This window comes from Bidens hawaiensis, unplaced genomic scaffold, assembly GCF_021521415.1.
Source record: "Bidens hawaiensis isolate Kalapana, Puna unplaced genomic scaffold, B.hawaiensis_p1.1 tig00017340_1, whole genome shotgun sequence".
Lineage (NCBI taxonomy): Eukaryota > Viridiplantae > Streptophyta > Magnoliopsida > Asterales > Asteraceae > Bidens > Bidens hawaiensis.
Window position 1 is genome coordinate 240599 of NW_027492621.1, and position 16580 is coordinate 257178.

The window sequence follows — 16580 nt, forward strand, 5'->3', positions numbered from 1 at the left end:
TCAGCAGTGGAGTACCGGGCCATTCTTAAATATTGTTTAATGATCCCACTGTTCCTAGTTGATGAGCCATGTCCGGTTTACCGCAAATTTTGCTTGGATAATTTTGGTGAACATGCTGTTCACTGCAAGGAGCTTTCGGGATTTAAGTATAGACATGATATAGTCAAAGATGTCCTTTGTGATGTGTTAAAACGAGCAGGGATCTCGATAAAAAAAAATCCTGTGAATTTCTTGTCGGAGCCACTTGAAGGGAGGTCTACTCTCCAGCCAGCAGACGTTCTGTTGTTGGGATGGGTAGGGGAAACACGTTTGCATAGACCTTACTGAGTATCCCCCCTTGTCAGGCTTAGGGATACCGGGTTTGTTGTTATGCAGGCTATGTTGAAGGCGGAATCAGGAAAAATTGCTAAGCATGAGAAAGCATGTACCGAGAATCAACACGTATTCATTCGTTTTGCATTTGATATATTTGGACCCCTTGCCCCCGAAACTATTACGTTTTTGAAAAGAGTTCAACGAGTCGTTCACAGTAACTTATCGACGCCAAAGAACTATAATTTTGTTTTTAGTAGGATCGGGTTTACCATTCAAAAGGGGGTGGCGGCACAGCTTGTTGCCCGCATACCCACCTATATATTGTAATTTGGTCCTTTTGTGTCTAAAAAAAGAACTTATTATTGATTAAATATTATATTTTAATTAAAAATTTTGCTTTATTTATCTTCGCTGAGTTCATACTTAAATTTATACACATAGGGTAAGGTTAAAATGAAAACCTATTTGAGTTGTGAAAACCCGCGAAAACCCTATGTAACATCGGTTTTTTTTTGTTACATGTAATATATATTGTAACATTTTATACAAAACAACGAAACATCAAAAAAAATGTTTTGCCATTTTTTAACATTTTTTTACTAATTTTTATATATGTTTTCAGGAGAGAGAAAAAGTTATATGTAAAGACCCGAGCCCCGATGCGGAAGCGTGAATAATGGTCGTTATTAACGGTGGAGCTCGGATCTGAGCAAGGATCGAATCGTATTCGCTCTTGAAAAGGGGTTTTTGGACGGATGAGTGGTGTTTTGGGAGAGAGCTTGAATCGTTACAATGAACAATAAGCCGGATGAACAAATATATGCAATCGATTTACAAATATAAATAAGTGGAAGTGTGATTTCATTCATCAAAAGGTTGTCATACAAATCACTCATACATACACACATACATGCAATAAAGATCAACCACCTCCAGGAGAGCTCATCCTGGAGGTGGCGGCTCTCTCAAAGAGATAAACCCTAGATCTCCCACAATACACAATACACTCATTCACTCATGCTAGACAAATTAACAAATACATCTATTTATACTAGTCTAGCATGTCTTGGTCTTCAAGCCATCCACCCTTGGTTGAGACCAACAATATTAATTATTTTTCACCCATAATTATAATAATTCGATGCGTCGGTCTAAAATATAAGTCCCAACAATCTCCCCCTTAGACCGATGCCATCGAATTTTCTTCCATGACCACCTCAAAAACCCGTTGTTTTTCGTTGAACTTCTCCCCCTCACGTTAAGCTTCTCCCATTGTTCATTTCGAATCATATCTATTATATCACTTTTGGATACAGTTGTATGGGCATATGAACGAGTCTTTGAACTTCAAAGATCAACTTCAAGTAGCAAGGTCATAACAAAAAGAAATAAACTCAATGTGATCATCAAATAATCTTCCATTCTTCAAATCTGTTTCTTCCCTTATAAATCATCTTCAAACCATTCCCTGAATCAAGATAGCATTCAAGTCAACCATAACCCGTTCTTGATTGTCAAGTGACTGTTTTCATAGGAGGTTAAACTTTACTGATCATCCGTTCACCATGTTACTAGTGATGGCTCTATCTTCTCAACCGTACTAGGAAATCTGAAGACTCACAAGCAATGAAACATCTCTAAAGAATCTTGGATTATTGATCTTGATCAACTTTTCCTTAACTTGAGTCTTTTCACTTGATTTGAAGCAAGCAATTTGCACTGAAATTCAAGAATTTTTACTCCCCAAATTTCGTTGCAATTGTCTTTGAAAATTGTGTCTTCAAATCAAGTATGGGTGAAACAACCTTGACCATCTATATCAAGATTGTTGATTCTATAATAAACAAAGATAAACAAAACATTATGTTGGTTGACACTCATAAGGGATAAAATCCCTAAGCTTGGTCAACACTTGTTCTTGTAAAGCTCTTTGATGAAGTTTGTGAAAAATTGATAAGGCTTTGATTTCCATTTGCTTGTTGATGAACGGATAAAATTTACCAAAATACCCTTGGTATATATCTTCCATATAGCTCAGCTTGGTCAAACCGTCAACGGCACCAAAAATCTCAAGTGTAAGTCATTCACGAGCATGGATTATCGGTTCACGAGCATGGATTATCGGTTCACGAGCACACAAGTTAAAGTCCCTTCACGAGCATACTCAATGTTTACTCAAGAATGCTGGGGAGCTTGCTCGAGGGCCTTGCTCGAGAAAACACTTGTCTTTTTCTTTCATCGAGCATGCTGGAAAGCTTGCTCGAGGCCCTTGCTCGAGAAAATACTTGTTTTTTCTGTGTCGAGCATGCTGGAGAACAAAAGTGTGCTCGAAGACCATGCTCCTCTCTTTTCCTGAGCATGCTCAAAAGCAAAAGTGTGCTCGAAAACACTTGTATTTTTCTTCTCTTTTCATGGGCATGCTCAAGAGCCAAAGTGTGCTCGAAGAAGGTTTGCTCAAGTAAAACAAAGTGTGCTCAAGACCAAAAGATGGATTTTGAGATAAACCAGGATGTGCTCGGGGTTCATGTGCTCGAAACCAAACTTGATGTGCTTGATATAAGATATGCTCGAGATAAGCTGTGCTCGAAGCAACACTTAGTCATTTTACATACTCAAGACCATTCTTATCATGCTCGAGACATCCAGACTTTTTTTCTGCATCATCAATCAAAGATTTTCCAATACAGAACCTGCTTGAATATTCCCTTTGCATCTTCCATCTGCTGCTACAAACAATGATTAGATTGCTCCTGGTACCTGTTCATTCTTGACTTCTGCATATCAGATTGTACCAGCAGCAATGTTCTTCAATATTCCCTTTACTGTGCAAGCAGCACACTCATATCAGAAACAATTACAAGCACATAAAACCCTAATTTTCAAATCAAGAACCAAGCTTCTTCATCTGAAAGTAATCCTTGTAGCAATATCCCAGTCATCTCGATATCAACCATCTATCTTCAATCTATCAACAGCCGTTACAGATCTGAAAATCATCTTCAATAACAGTTTTGCCCCAAAACGAGCTAAAAACACTGTTACATCATATCTGGACCGATATGACCAAATAAACATGAAATTGATGTTGAATCTCCGAACGAGTCATCAACCCAAACATCAATCCACATAAATTTTACCCAAATCATCAAATAATTTCATAACTCTAAAAATTTTTCAACAAACCTCATCGGTTTAACGTCCATGGTGGATTCAAGAGTGAGGTGAATCAGATTCAGCGGTAAGTCTGAACGATTCGGCGACCTGCTCTGATACCAATTGTAAGAACCCGAGCCCCGGTGCGGAAGCGTGAATAATGGTCGTTATTAACGGTGGAGCTCGGATCTGAGCAAGGATCGAATCGTATTCGCTCTTGAAAAGGGGTTTTTGGACGGATGAGTGGTGTTTTGGGAGAGAGCCTGAATCGTTACAATGAACAATAAACCGGATGAACAAATATATGCAATCGATTCACAAATATAAATAAGTGGAAGTGTGATTTCATTCATCAAAAAGTTGTCATACAAATCACTCATACATACACACATACATACAGTAAAGATCAGCCACCTCCAGGAGAGCTCATCCTGGAGGCGGCGGCTCTCTCAAAGAGATAAACCCTAGATCTCCCACAATACACAATACACTCATTCACTCATGCTAGACAAATTAACAAATACATCTATTTATACTAGTCTAGTATGTCTTGGTCTTCAAGCCATCCACCCTTGGTTGAGACCAACAATATTAATTATTTTTCACCCATAATTATAATAATTCGATGCGTCGGTCTAAAATATAAGTCCCAACATTATATTTATATTTACATTTTTTTTATTCACTTTAATTGTAGACCACAAGATTTAAACATTAACTAAAAACATGTGGTTGAGAATGAGTTTCTAGAGTTTTCACAACTCAAGTGGGTTTTCATTTTATACTTAGCCTATACACGTATATATAAGTTTCATAAATGGAAAAAAGATTAATAAACAAATAATGTTACATTGTAATTATATGTACTCTAGGGATTTTAATGCATTTTATGGAAGGATATATTTTTTATTTTCTTATTTATTTTTTATTTTTATTTTTATTTTTTGAATGAATAATGGTCTTTTCTAATATATAATTTAAAGGCACATGTAACAAACATTTATTATATTGAGTATTTTTATTGAAACTATCATTTCACATTATTAATTACATTAATTTTTAAATTTACCATATTTAACGTTTTATTATTTCCTTCTAAATATTCTCTCAATTCATGACAAGTAACTAATTTTTTTTAATAATCTCTAAAATTACTTTTTCATCGCTTCTAATTTCCCGCAATTTTTCTAAAATTATTCCACTATTAAACAAAAACTTTCATTGCATTTCTATCTATTTTTTTAAGATTAAATGATATAAAGCATTACTATTATTTTGCAAATGGATGGACGTATTCTTTTGGATCTGAATGAGTTTTCTGTTGACGAAGATGTTATTTAAGAACAAAGTGAAAGCAATAAACATAATTTGTAATGAACCACTTCTTGGTCAATGTTATCTAAGTGAAGAAATAATAGTCACTTGTTTTATATCAAAATTATGAGAGAAAGAATGGGTTCTTTGTTCGAAAGAGGGGTTCGTGAACAAGAAAAGAGATAAAAAAAGACGTGATTTTTTAGAGGAAATTATAGAAACCTAATTAGAAATGATGAAAGAGTAATTTAAGAAGGAATTATGAAAAATTTAATTAATAGTTATTATAAATAAAGAAGTTTTAGAAGGAATTATAGAAGGGTAAATATGTTAAATATTAAAAGATTAATGTGATTACTGTGAAATGAAATATTAAATAGGAATATTCAATATAATAAGGGAAATGCCAAAATACAAAAGGAAACAAAAATGAGAAGTGTAAGAAGCATTTGTGGCTACATAAAAAACCCCTCAAAAAATTTAAAAAAATTAATAATAAAAATCATAACTCAAAATATAAATAAAAAACGAAAAAAAATAAAAAAACAAAAATGTTTCCCTCGTCATTTCCGTTCCAAAAAAATGCCAAAAAGACACAATGATGAAAATAAACAAAAAACACAATTATAAATAAAAAAAGACACAATAGATTGAAAAATGTAACATAATACCGAACAAAATATAACACAATGTTAACTAATATACCACAATATCAAGGAAAAAAAGACACAATCAATGACGAAAATAAACACGAAACACATTGATAAACAAAAAGACACAATGATCTTTTTCCCTTAACATTATGTCTTTTTTTAGACCGAGGAAGACGGTGGAAACATTTTTGTGTTTTCACTTTTTTCGTTTTTTTATTAAATTTTGAGTTATGATTTTTTTTATTTGTTTTTTTATTTAATTTTTTTAGTGATTTTTTTGTGTAGCTATAAATCCTTATTTTTCCCCTATTTATAGAATAACTTGAGCCGTATGATAAATGCTTGCTGCAGCCCTTTTGACATATATTAAAAAATCCCAATATACAAGTCTCTATTTCTTAATTTTCTAAATATGCTTTAGTTTTGACGTGAACCCATTTATTTTCTAAATATGTTTTATAAGTAATTTACATTAAAAAAAACAACATTTTACAATTGACTGATAATAATTCAAGCTTATAAAATAACTAACACCGGTTCCACCTTTCACACTAATTGTTTTCATTGGATCTTCGTTTAAAAAAAACTTAACTCCTTTAAGTTTTTTCATATTTCAAATTGATGTTTTAGGGTTTTTGATCGGAATGAAGATAAAGACCAATTGATGTAAAAATTACCTCAAAACAATGCTCCAAACAATGAAACGGTGCTTCAATTCGGGTGTTTAAACTTCCAATTAACAAAAGTCAAGACGTTTTAGAGCATTGTTTCGAGGTAAGTTTTACACGCATCGATTCGTATCATCCTTCCGATCAAAAGCCCTAAAACATTAATTTGAAAGGTGAGACCAGTTGCAGATATTTTCTCAGATGAAATAATTATTGATCAACTACAAAAAATTTGAATTATTAAAATCCAATTTGCCATTTTAAAATAGGTATAACAAACATTTACTTTATAGTGTTTATAATGTAATGTTTGTTACACTTGTGTTAAAAGTCAAGTGATGTAAAAAAAGTTTAAAATTTTGATCATACATTTGACCAACATATAATACATAAGAAAAAAAAATTATAAATTGTTATTAAAGTTATTTCGCATTTTTACAACTTAAATGAGTTTTCACAGTATCAATTCCTTTATATCTACTTATGTGTCATCTCCAAAAATTAGCAATGCCGTAGCATATATATACTAAAAAAATGGGATTTGCAACTACAATTTCGGTTGTAAAACGTTTGCAATTTCCCTATTGCGACTGTTTCACGACCAAAAACGCGATAGGAGAAACGTTGGTTGCGGTTGCCCTATTGACACCGATTTGCGACGACAGAAGCTTTTCCGACCAAACTGTTGTGACCAAATAAAAGGGTTAATAAGTATTCCAACTGGTGACCTGAGTGTTGCGACCAAATATTGCAACCAAACTGTTGCTACTAAAATTGCAACCGCATTGTTGCTACCGCATTTTTTCATTTTGCAACCACTTGAGGTTATTGATTGTTACCATTTTCCGACCACTATGTTGGCAGCAGCCATTTAATCAATAAAGTTAGAGAAAAATCCAGAAATATTCCAAAAATAACCCAAACTATCAAACATTCCAAAATAAAGTGTTTATATCTTCAAAATATCTAAACATAATTGTGCATCCAAACTTTCAAAATAAAATGTTTAACAAAGCTTCAAAATATCAAAATTGCCGGTTAAACTATAGATTTTAAACATAGATTTAATGTTTGTGCTATTAAGCATTGCATTGTTGGGTTCGTAGGCCTTTTTTGTTTAGGCCCGGTTTATTATTTGAAGTCCAAATGGCAGATGGGTGTAGGGTGGCCAGACCGAAGCCCAGCCCGGTTTAGATTTCTTGTTTAATAAGATGCAAGCCCTAGACTATTCTCTATATATATGATGTTATGTACTTGTAATCCCTTGTCACTCAATAAAGAAATACCTAGTTGCCACCCGTGGACGTAGGTCAGTTTAGACCGAACCACGTTAAATCCTCGTGTTCGTTTATTGCTTTCGTGCCGTGTTCGGTTTCGTGTGTGCGTTTAATCCTAACAAGTGGTATCTAGAGCTTAGGTTCGGGGTCACACGAAGAACACGATCGCAGACGAGTTGGTCGATTAGGGTCGGTCGCTGGCAGCCATAGCCGTTGTACCCAGACATCGATTGAAGTTAAGTTTTTCTTTCAAGGTTATCCGACCCCGTCTAATTGTGTTATTACATTGCAATTAATATTTGAGGTTTATGTCTTGGATCGCACAGTGTTGGTCACATTGAAATTGTGAATTTGTGCTTTGTTCGTGAGGTTTCATCACAGCCGCCAAAATATATTATATTGTTTTTTTTTGGTGTTGAAGTAACCTACTACCAACCACTAGATATTGCAATTGATGTGTTTTATTTGTGAGATTAAATATCGTTGACACATACAAATATTAATTAAAACACATTAATTTGTGTTTTGGGAAGCAGACCAGATTTTTATGATTGAGTAACCAGTTGGTTTTTTTTTTAGTGGTTCGGATATGGTTTGGGCAGTGTAGCTTAGTGATAATTATTTTCGTTAAGATCATCTTTGAGCGAAGAATGAGCCAAGAACAGTCGAATCAAGATCCTATTCTTGTTTAAGAACAGTCGTCAAATCAGAAGAAGCGTTATAGAAGCCAGAACCAGTGCCAACCGCGTTTGTCAGGTTTATTGTTTCAGTTTAAAGTTTCAGTTTCTGATTTTCAGTTCAATATTCCGCTGCGTTAAATAGGTTGATTGTTTAACAGAGTTCAGTAGAACAGCCGTTAAGTTCAGGCTCGTGCCATTGTTGTGTCTGTCTCTGTTTTTTATCCAGTTTTTCGTTTTTAGTCATTGTTATGGCAGAAGACGGAAAGGTTTCGATACAGAAGTTTGACGGACAGAAGTTCGGTTGGTGGAAGATGCAGATTGAGGCACTACTTTGTCAGAAAGACTTGGATGTAGTGCTTGAGGATGAAAAACCAGAAAAGTTGTCAGAAGCAGATTGGAAGAAGTTAGACAAGAAAGCTAGGGCTTGTATTACTTTGTCGTTGTCGGAAGATGTGGCGTTTAACATCATGAAAGAAACCACAGCACGTGGTATGATGGAGGCGCTATCCAACATGTATGAGAAGCCTTCGGCAGCGAATAAAGTCTATCTTATCCGAGAGCTAGTGACAACAAGAATGAAAGAGGGTGGGTCAGTTACAACTCATATCAATAATCTTAATTCGATCTTGTCCCGCTTAGTGTCAGTTGACATTAAGTTTGATGATGAAGTTCAAGGCCTCTTGTTATTATCCTCTTTGCCCGACAGTTGGTCGCAAACAGTGACTGCAGTTTGTAGTTCGTCTACAAATATTACTTTCGATGGGATTCGAGATCTGATTCTGGGAGAAGATTCAAGACGCAGAAGTTCAGGTGAATCATCAGGCAATATGCTAGTCACAGAAGGTAAAGGTAGGGGAAAACAGCGAGGCAGTGGGAGCAGGAAGAGGAGTCAGTCTAAGACTCGTAAGGATATTGAATGTTGGGGTTGTAAAGAGAAAGGACACTTCAGGAATCAGTGTCCGAATGGTAAGAAAGAGGTGAACGTTACAGAAGACGACACAGATGACGGGGTCAGTAGTGATGAGGCTTTGGTTTGTAGTGTTGAGAGTAGCGTTGATGCTTGGGTGATGGATTCTGGTGCATCGTTTCATGCCACTCACTGTAGTGAAACGATGAAGAATCTTAAATTTGGGGATTTTGGAAAGGTTCGACTAGCGAATGATGATATTTTAGAGGTTACGGGTATGGGAGACGTTGATTTGATAACTTCAGTCGGTACTTCTTGGACTTTGAAAGACGTGAGGGTTATTCCAAGTTTGAAGAAACGTTTGATTTCAGTTGGGCAGTTGGATGACCAAGGGCACGATGTTAAGTTCGGGAATGGGCAGTGGAAAGTAGTCAAAGGGAATCTCGTGGTTGCTCGTGGCAAGAAAATGGGTTCGTTGTATATGGTCGATATGTCATCGAAAGGAGTGGATCCAGTTTTGGTGAAAGACAAAATCCGGTTCACAGAATCTCGTGGGCAGAAGAAGGTTCGTTTTGCAAGTAACAAACCCAGAGCCAAAGTGAAGATTCAGGATGAACGAGCTAGGAAGGTTAAATCAGTTGGGGGACATCGTGACAGTGGGAGCACAGGTCGTGTTTCAGTTACAGTTCCAGGTCGACAGTGGATTAAGAAAACCGGTATTCCAGCTGTAAAAGTCTCTCCAATGAATTACTTGCTGAATATGGAGAGTGTTTGTTCTCAGGTTATCTCAGGATCCGGTAGTTCGTTACAGTGGGAGCCGGTAGGGACAGAGAATGGGTCAGGGGCAGTTTCAGCCGTGACTGACGTGTTGGAGCTCCGGGGAGCTTCAACGGGCCTTCTGGTTAATTGATGAGAAGGCGGTGGCAACTAGAAGAAGTTTAATGTTCAGATTACAGAAGTACAATCAGGAGTACAGACGAGAGTATTCAAGGCCTCCGAGTGGGAGATTGTTGGGTTCGTAGGCCTTTTTTGTTTAGGCCCGGTTTATTATTTGAAGTCCAAATGGCAGATGGGTGTAGGGTGGCCAGACCGAAGCCCGGCCCGGTTTAGATTTCTTGTTTAATAAGATGCAAACCCTAGACTATTCTCTATATATATGATGTTATGTACTTGTAATCCCTTGTCACTCAATAAAGAAATACCTAGTTGCCACCCGTGGACGTAGGTCAGTTTAGACCGAACCACGTTAAATCCTCGTGTTCGTTTATTGCTTTCGTGCCGTGTTCGGTTTCGTGTGTGCGTTTAATCCTAACATGCATCATTCTCCACCTTATCTTTTTTCTTTTCAGCCCCCACCTCTGCAGTTATTCCATTTAATCTTTCTTTTTCTTCTTTTTCTTTAACGAGTTTCTTGATAACCAAGTCAACTTTTAATCTACAAAACAAATGAAGGCTGGTCTGAAATTCATGTTTTAGCTTTTGCAGAGTAAAAGTGGGTACGTTATACAGTTGATGGGTTGTGATGGAATAAAACTATAAACAAGCTAATTATAAACAGGCATGTAATAGCTGCAGCCTCACTCGCCACAAGTTTGAATTCAAATTAAGTTGCTAAATATTTACAAATTTTGTTAACTATAACAAAATTACTTGCGACTGAAACTAGACGGTCGCGATTGAAACAATCTCGTAATTTTACTTCACCAATTTTAAAAGCCTGCTGGCTGTCGGAAAATCAACAACCTTTTTGCAACTGGATCTTGACAGTCGCTAAAGTTGAGACCATTTTGAAATCTGTCGCAAATCAGTCGCTAACTCTGCAACCGTCCTTTTGTAGCAAATTTCGGTCGCAAATGCCCGAATTTCTAGCAATGTTTCAAGTTTCTCATCATTCATAGTGCAAAGTAGAAAAGTTGAATGAGGATGGGTTTGTAATGGTTAGAAACAGGAAGTATGGGCTGGAATTTGAGCGTTGTGATAAATAAAAATGAGGTTTGGTGTTGCCATGGATGATAATTATATATACACAACATGGTGGCACTATATATATCTACCTTTAATCTGCTACTACAAGATTAAAATACAAAAGAATCTCTCCCTTAAAAGTTGATGATGGTAGGAAGGCAAAATCACACCATCATTTCTCAAGAACTAATCAAACCCTCATCTCCAACCCCATCTCATCTACGGCTTTATAATCTTTCCGAGTTTGATCAACACATCTCACATAACTATGTTCCGCTTATTTTCTACTACCCAAACGATAAAAGTTGTAGTTTAACCCCTGATGACAAAGTGCGGAAGATGAAGGCATCATTGTCACAAAGCCTATCACAATACCATCCGTTTGCCGGCAGGGTACACTCTCCCACATCAACTTACACGCTTTGTAACGATGAGGGAGTTGTGTTTGTCGAAGCCAGACACAATAGCCAAATGAACATGTCCCAACATATCGATGACGACGATGACGTTGTTGGCCAACTTTTTGTTGATGACTTGTCCTGGTGGCAACATTGTCCTAGTAAAAGAACCAATCTCCTTGGAGTTCAAGTCAATCACTTTGCGTGTGGTGGAATCGCGGTGGCAGTGGCCATGTCTCACATAATTGGTGATGCCAGTACTTTTGGCTCACTCGTGAGTCATTGGGCTTCCGTAGCGCGTTATGGTTCTCTTGATCACAAAGATGTGATTCCATTTAACCCTCAATTTTTTCAATACCATGCTACAACTAGTTTCCATGCACCTCCTCCCGAAGGAGCGGTTCTGGCGACAAGCTGCATCAATCCTGTCACTAGAAAGTTTGTGTTCCCGAACTCAAAATTAAAGGACCTCAAGAATAAGGTCCTTGCAATGTCGGCACTATCTATAAACAAGCCTACACGGGTCGAAGTATTGACTTCTTTAATATACAAAACATGGGCAGCAGGATTTAAAAAATCTATCTTACTTCTTGTCGTTAATGTGCGAAATAAATTTGTGCCAAAGCAACCGCAAACTGCTGTGGGAAATTTTGGTTCGTTTTTTTTGGTCATGTCCAAACATGTAAGTGAAGCAATATCATTAAAGGTGTTGGTTTCCAATATACAGAAAGGGAAGATGGAACTTGAATGTGTCAAGAGTCAGCAACTGGCTCGTGACAAAGCTGTTTCGGACGTGTCAAGATTAAGTAAAGAAGAAGACTATGAGAGTTACAAAACTTATATGTGTACGAGTTTATGCGGATTTCCTTTTAACAAAGTGGATTTCGGATGGGGAAATCCAGTAGTTGCAAGTTTAACGCTTAGACCGGAGAAACGTGTTGGTTGCTCTTTGATGGATACTCCTAATGGAGATGGTATTGAAGCATGGGTGACTTTGGATAAACAAGACATGGAAAGACTTCAGAACGACAAGGAACTGCTTTCATTTCGTCAAAATTAACTTATTTTGATTTTACCACAACCAAATGTGCCTTTTATTTTCTTTTATTATTTTTGTTATATCTTGTTCGGTTTAGTTTAAAACAAATTGCATTGTGTTTATTTATGTTTGTGTTTGGTCCGGAGGCCATAAGACTTTAGAAACCGATGTGTTTAAACCCTGATTAACATTAATTAGTGGTTGGAAAGTTATCCCAAACGTTCGTCTAGCAGTTAAGCGAATCGGTGTCCTTATACCGATGTGACACTTCGTTTGCTGCATATACAAATAGGGCTGATAGAAATATTCTACAACTAATACGCCTATTTTCTATTTTCAATTCAAAGTATTGTGTGTTTGGTACTTTGGTTAGTACTTGTTTGTTTACGTAGTAAATTCGATCAAAGCAACGTTTTGAAACCCGAACGGGCCGGTCCAACCGAGAACCAGTAGGCCTTCCGGTCCGGTTAGCCCGTTTTCTAACGAACCTGGCCGCTTTGGCCGTCCAACTGGAGCCGGTGAATTGTTTGTTTTATATTAAAATAAAAATGATTGTACAAGAAAACAACAAAGCCAACCAACCAAGCTTTAGAAGAAAATAAGTCCTAAATATATAAATTACTTTGCAGTTTTAATATATTTTCTTTGTTGGTCGTTAAAAAAAAAGTTTGCAGTCCTATTAGTGTAAAACAGCCAATAATGATTCAATTAATCATTCAACTTAATAATGACAGCAGTTAATGCGAGCAATTAATGATTTAATTAATAGCATATTTCATATACAAATTAAACAAAAAAAATAAAATTAAACTGAAATATAAAATATATATATTACTATTTATATTTATATTTATATTTATATTATTTATGACGTCATCCAGGTCAATAGTCGGTCCGACCTATGACCCGGTAAGACGTTTGGGCCGATGGCTGGTTCAGGTCTGAAAATATTGAATCAAAGCATAAACATGTGAAAGGATGCATTGTTTTGGTTATGGGATGAGTGTGATAAGATGGAAAAAAGTGATAGTGATGTTCATTTAAAATTGAAATATGTGGTTGAAGAATGGATGAATTAGAAATGACCATTTGGCCGAACGCATTTTTACTAAACTTAAACTTGAGAATTTTATGTCGGGCATGTGTTGTTTTAAATTTTTGTTGCGTTAGAAATTCACGCTCTTCATACTTTCTTTTTAATATTTGCTTCCTATTAGACGAGAAGATTGCAAATGGTGTGATGTTAAACGCTTGAAGGAAGTTTACAAGTTCTATCTAAGAAGCCATATATAATAGTGACTACGTGTTTGGTGTGAGAGTGTTAACTTCTTGATATGTATGATTTGGATGACAAGGAAAGTTATGTAATTGAAACAATATTAATAATAATAATTTTCTTATAAAGTCGGCCATTTTAGCCCAACCCCATTTGGGTTTGTATTTATATATGTTGCATGAGTTTCTTTTGTTAGTGTTTAAGCAAATGTTATCCATAATGAAATAATTTCTCTCTTGCTTTTATCATGTTTATAATGTGTTATCAATGAATTTGCTATTTTCACATGTTTGAATATAGATGCGAAGAATTGCGCAAATTAATAACCGAGAGTTTGGAGAGAATGAGACGGGAGATACAAGAAGGTAATACAATCATACCATACGAAGGTAAGACAATCACCCTCGTTTGTTTTTTCGACATATTAGCTAGGGCCTACTTTAACATATTGAATCGTTATTGCTGTTGTTGTTGTGGTTGTTGTTTTTTATATATTTTTGTAAATTATTTTATATATAAAGAACCCATTTTCCCTACACAGTAGGACATGATGATGTCAATAAGTTTGTGGTAGGGTGGTAAGGGAGAGACTTGATGTTTCATGTGGCCCGGGTTCGATTCCTGCCCTATCATGCGGCACCGGGTGATGATGGGACTAAGTGAGTGGGTGGCTTTCACTAGTTGGATCCTTGAACTGAACGGGCTGATGAGGTTTCCCCTGAATCGAAAGAAGAATGTATCCTAATGTGATGAATTTAGACAGTGGCCCATTTGGAGAATTCTTTGGCCATCCAAGACATGATGATGGTGGGTTGTTTCAATATCGTTGAAACCGTAGGTTCTTGTTCTTGTTGTCGTTCTTGATGGTTTATCATGGAGAAATTAATTAAATGCAGATTGATCTTTTGCAATAATGAGTGTGTTGTGGAGGATCAGAAGAGATCAAAGAAACTAGAGAGACATGAGTGTGGGTGGGGGGTGTGTGGTAATGTGTATTGGCACAAGAGTGCTTTGTTTTCTATGGGTTTTAAGAAATGAGCGTGAGCTTGTTTAAGAAGAAGATCACCAGTTTGTGAGTTTAGAAGAAGGGATATGGAGAGAACAGAGATCAGTTGGATCAAATTGGAGACTAAAGAGCGGCGGAAGCTGAAAAGGTCAGGGCGATGTGCTATGACCTGGCTTCGATTATTTCTTTTTATGATCCACTGCAGTACAGTCCCAAAGCTGACCATAAACCAAACTCAAAACTAATATAAAATATACCAATAATAACCATTAATACAAAAAACAATCTTTAATTAAATAAATCAAAATTGGCACCTCTAACTTTAGAGAAAAGTATTAAACCACTATCTTGAAGGATACATAAACATGTCTTCACAAAGAGCTAAAACCGACTACATGCGCTAAGGTTGACCTTTTAGCACAAATCTTGCCATTGACTTTGACAGTTTGACTACCAGTAATTTCAAGTGAAGTAATTGATGCATCTTCTTTCAATGCAAAACAAAATATTCATATTGATAATAGTTAACTAACTGTGTTAAAGAATAATCAAAGATGAAAATACTTAAATACCTATTACTTTATGCTCAATTGGTAGTCTTGACCAACATTGAAGTTCCATGTTCCATTAGAATATAAAATTTTTGCAACAAATATCAAAATCAGATAATTTGACACACCAAAAGGCCGCCTTATTTAACAAAAATTGAATATGTCTCCACTAATTGCATTCTTTAAAACAGTTTCAACACGAATAGTATCATATTGCTATTACTTGAATCTGCACACCAACACTGGTCACTTCCTCACAAGCATCAAAATCTTTCTTACACGATCGTACCTTCTGATATTGCGATTCACATCCACCGGTTTTCTTGATTACAGTAACAAAATGTCTTTCTTGATAAACACTAATTGATCACGAATCAGCAATATAAATAATACGACAACGATCCAAACACATCATAAAACAACGGAGATTAAAGATTTACTAAAAACATATGGACATAAGTAAAAGTCAATTAAAAAGTCAAACCCGTCAAGATTCTCATTAAACCTAGAAGATAACGAGACTTAGCTACTCATAGTCAAGATATGAAAACATACAAGATAAATGTTAATTTCAGTTTAAATTAATCCAGCTGCCTGTCTGTCGCTTGATTTCCTTCTAGAGTTCCCGCCGGTGAGATTTATATATATATCTTTACAACCTGTAACAAAGTAATCCATATATATATATATATATATATAACTTATAATAATTATAATGCATTTAATCTATTGATTAACATGAAATAAAGCGTGCTTAAAATACATCGATCGATCAAACATACGTTTTCACTATGAGTTCGCAAATAATTAATATATAAAGTATTTGTAATTTAATGTGTATAAGGTAATGAACTGGTACTTGGGAATGGAATTAGTATTAAAATTTTTGCGGTTTACAAATATGGCATTAAGTGATAACTGATCTGATTACCCGAAAGATACATACCCATTATTAAAACAAGACTTGTAAATACTTTATTTTTATGATACTTTTCTTTTATCTTTGATAAAAGAATAATAATCCATTAATTTTTAACTTTTATATCTTAAATTTCCTAAAGTAATAAAATTAAACAAACACTAAAATAGTAAGAAATGTATTTAAAATTCCAACAAGTAATTTTTAACAAACTAGCAAGCATACCCTATATCTGACGGGTAATTAGCGGCACATGCCTGACACAAAAAAGATCTATATGTATTCTTGCATTTCCGTTTGCATATTAGAGACCACAAAACAGGCATAAATGAACAATATTTGAAAGATGTAGACTTACTTTGGTGACATTTTACCCTTTTGAAACTGCAATAAGCACAGAAATAATCACCGTGTTGCAATACGCCCCAATATACCCGAAGAACTTTTAGAAGGGTGTTT

General features: G+C 35.6%; 1 protein-coding gene across 1 annotated transcript; it reads left to right on the forward strand.

Annotated features, from left to right (window-relative positions):
- Nucleotides 1–11079: 11079 nt before the first annotated feature.
- On the forward strand, nucleotides 11080–12390 carry LOC143553592 (akuammiline synthase 1-like). The gene has a single exon (XM_077043559.1). It carries the CDS (start codon nucleotides 11080–11082, stop codon nucleotides 12388–12390), a length of 1311 nt encoding a protein of 436 aa, XP_076899674.1.
- Nucleotides 12391–16580: the final 4190 nt, after the last annotated feature.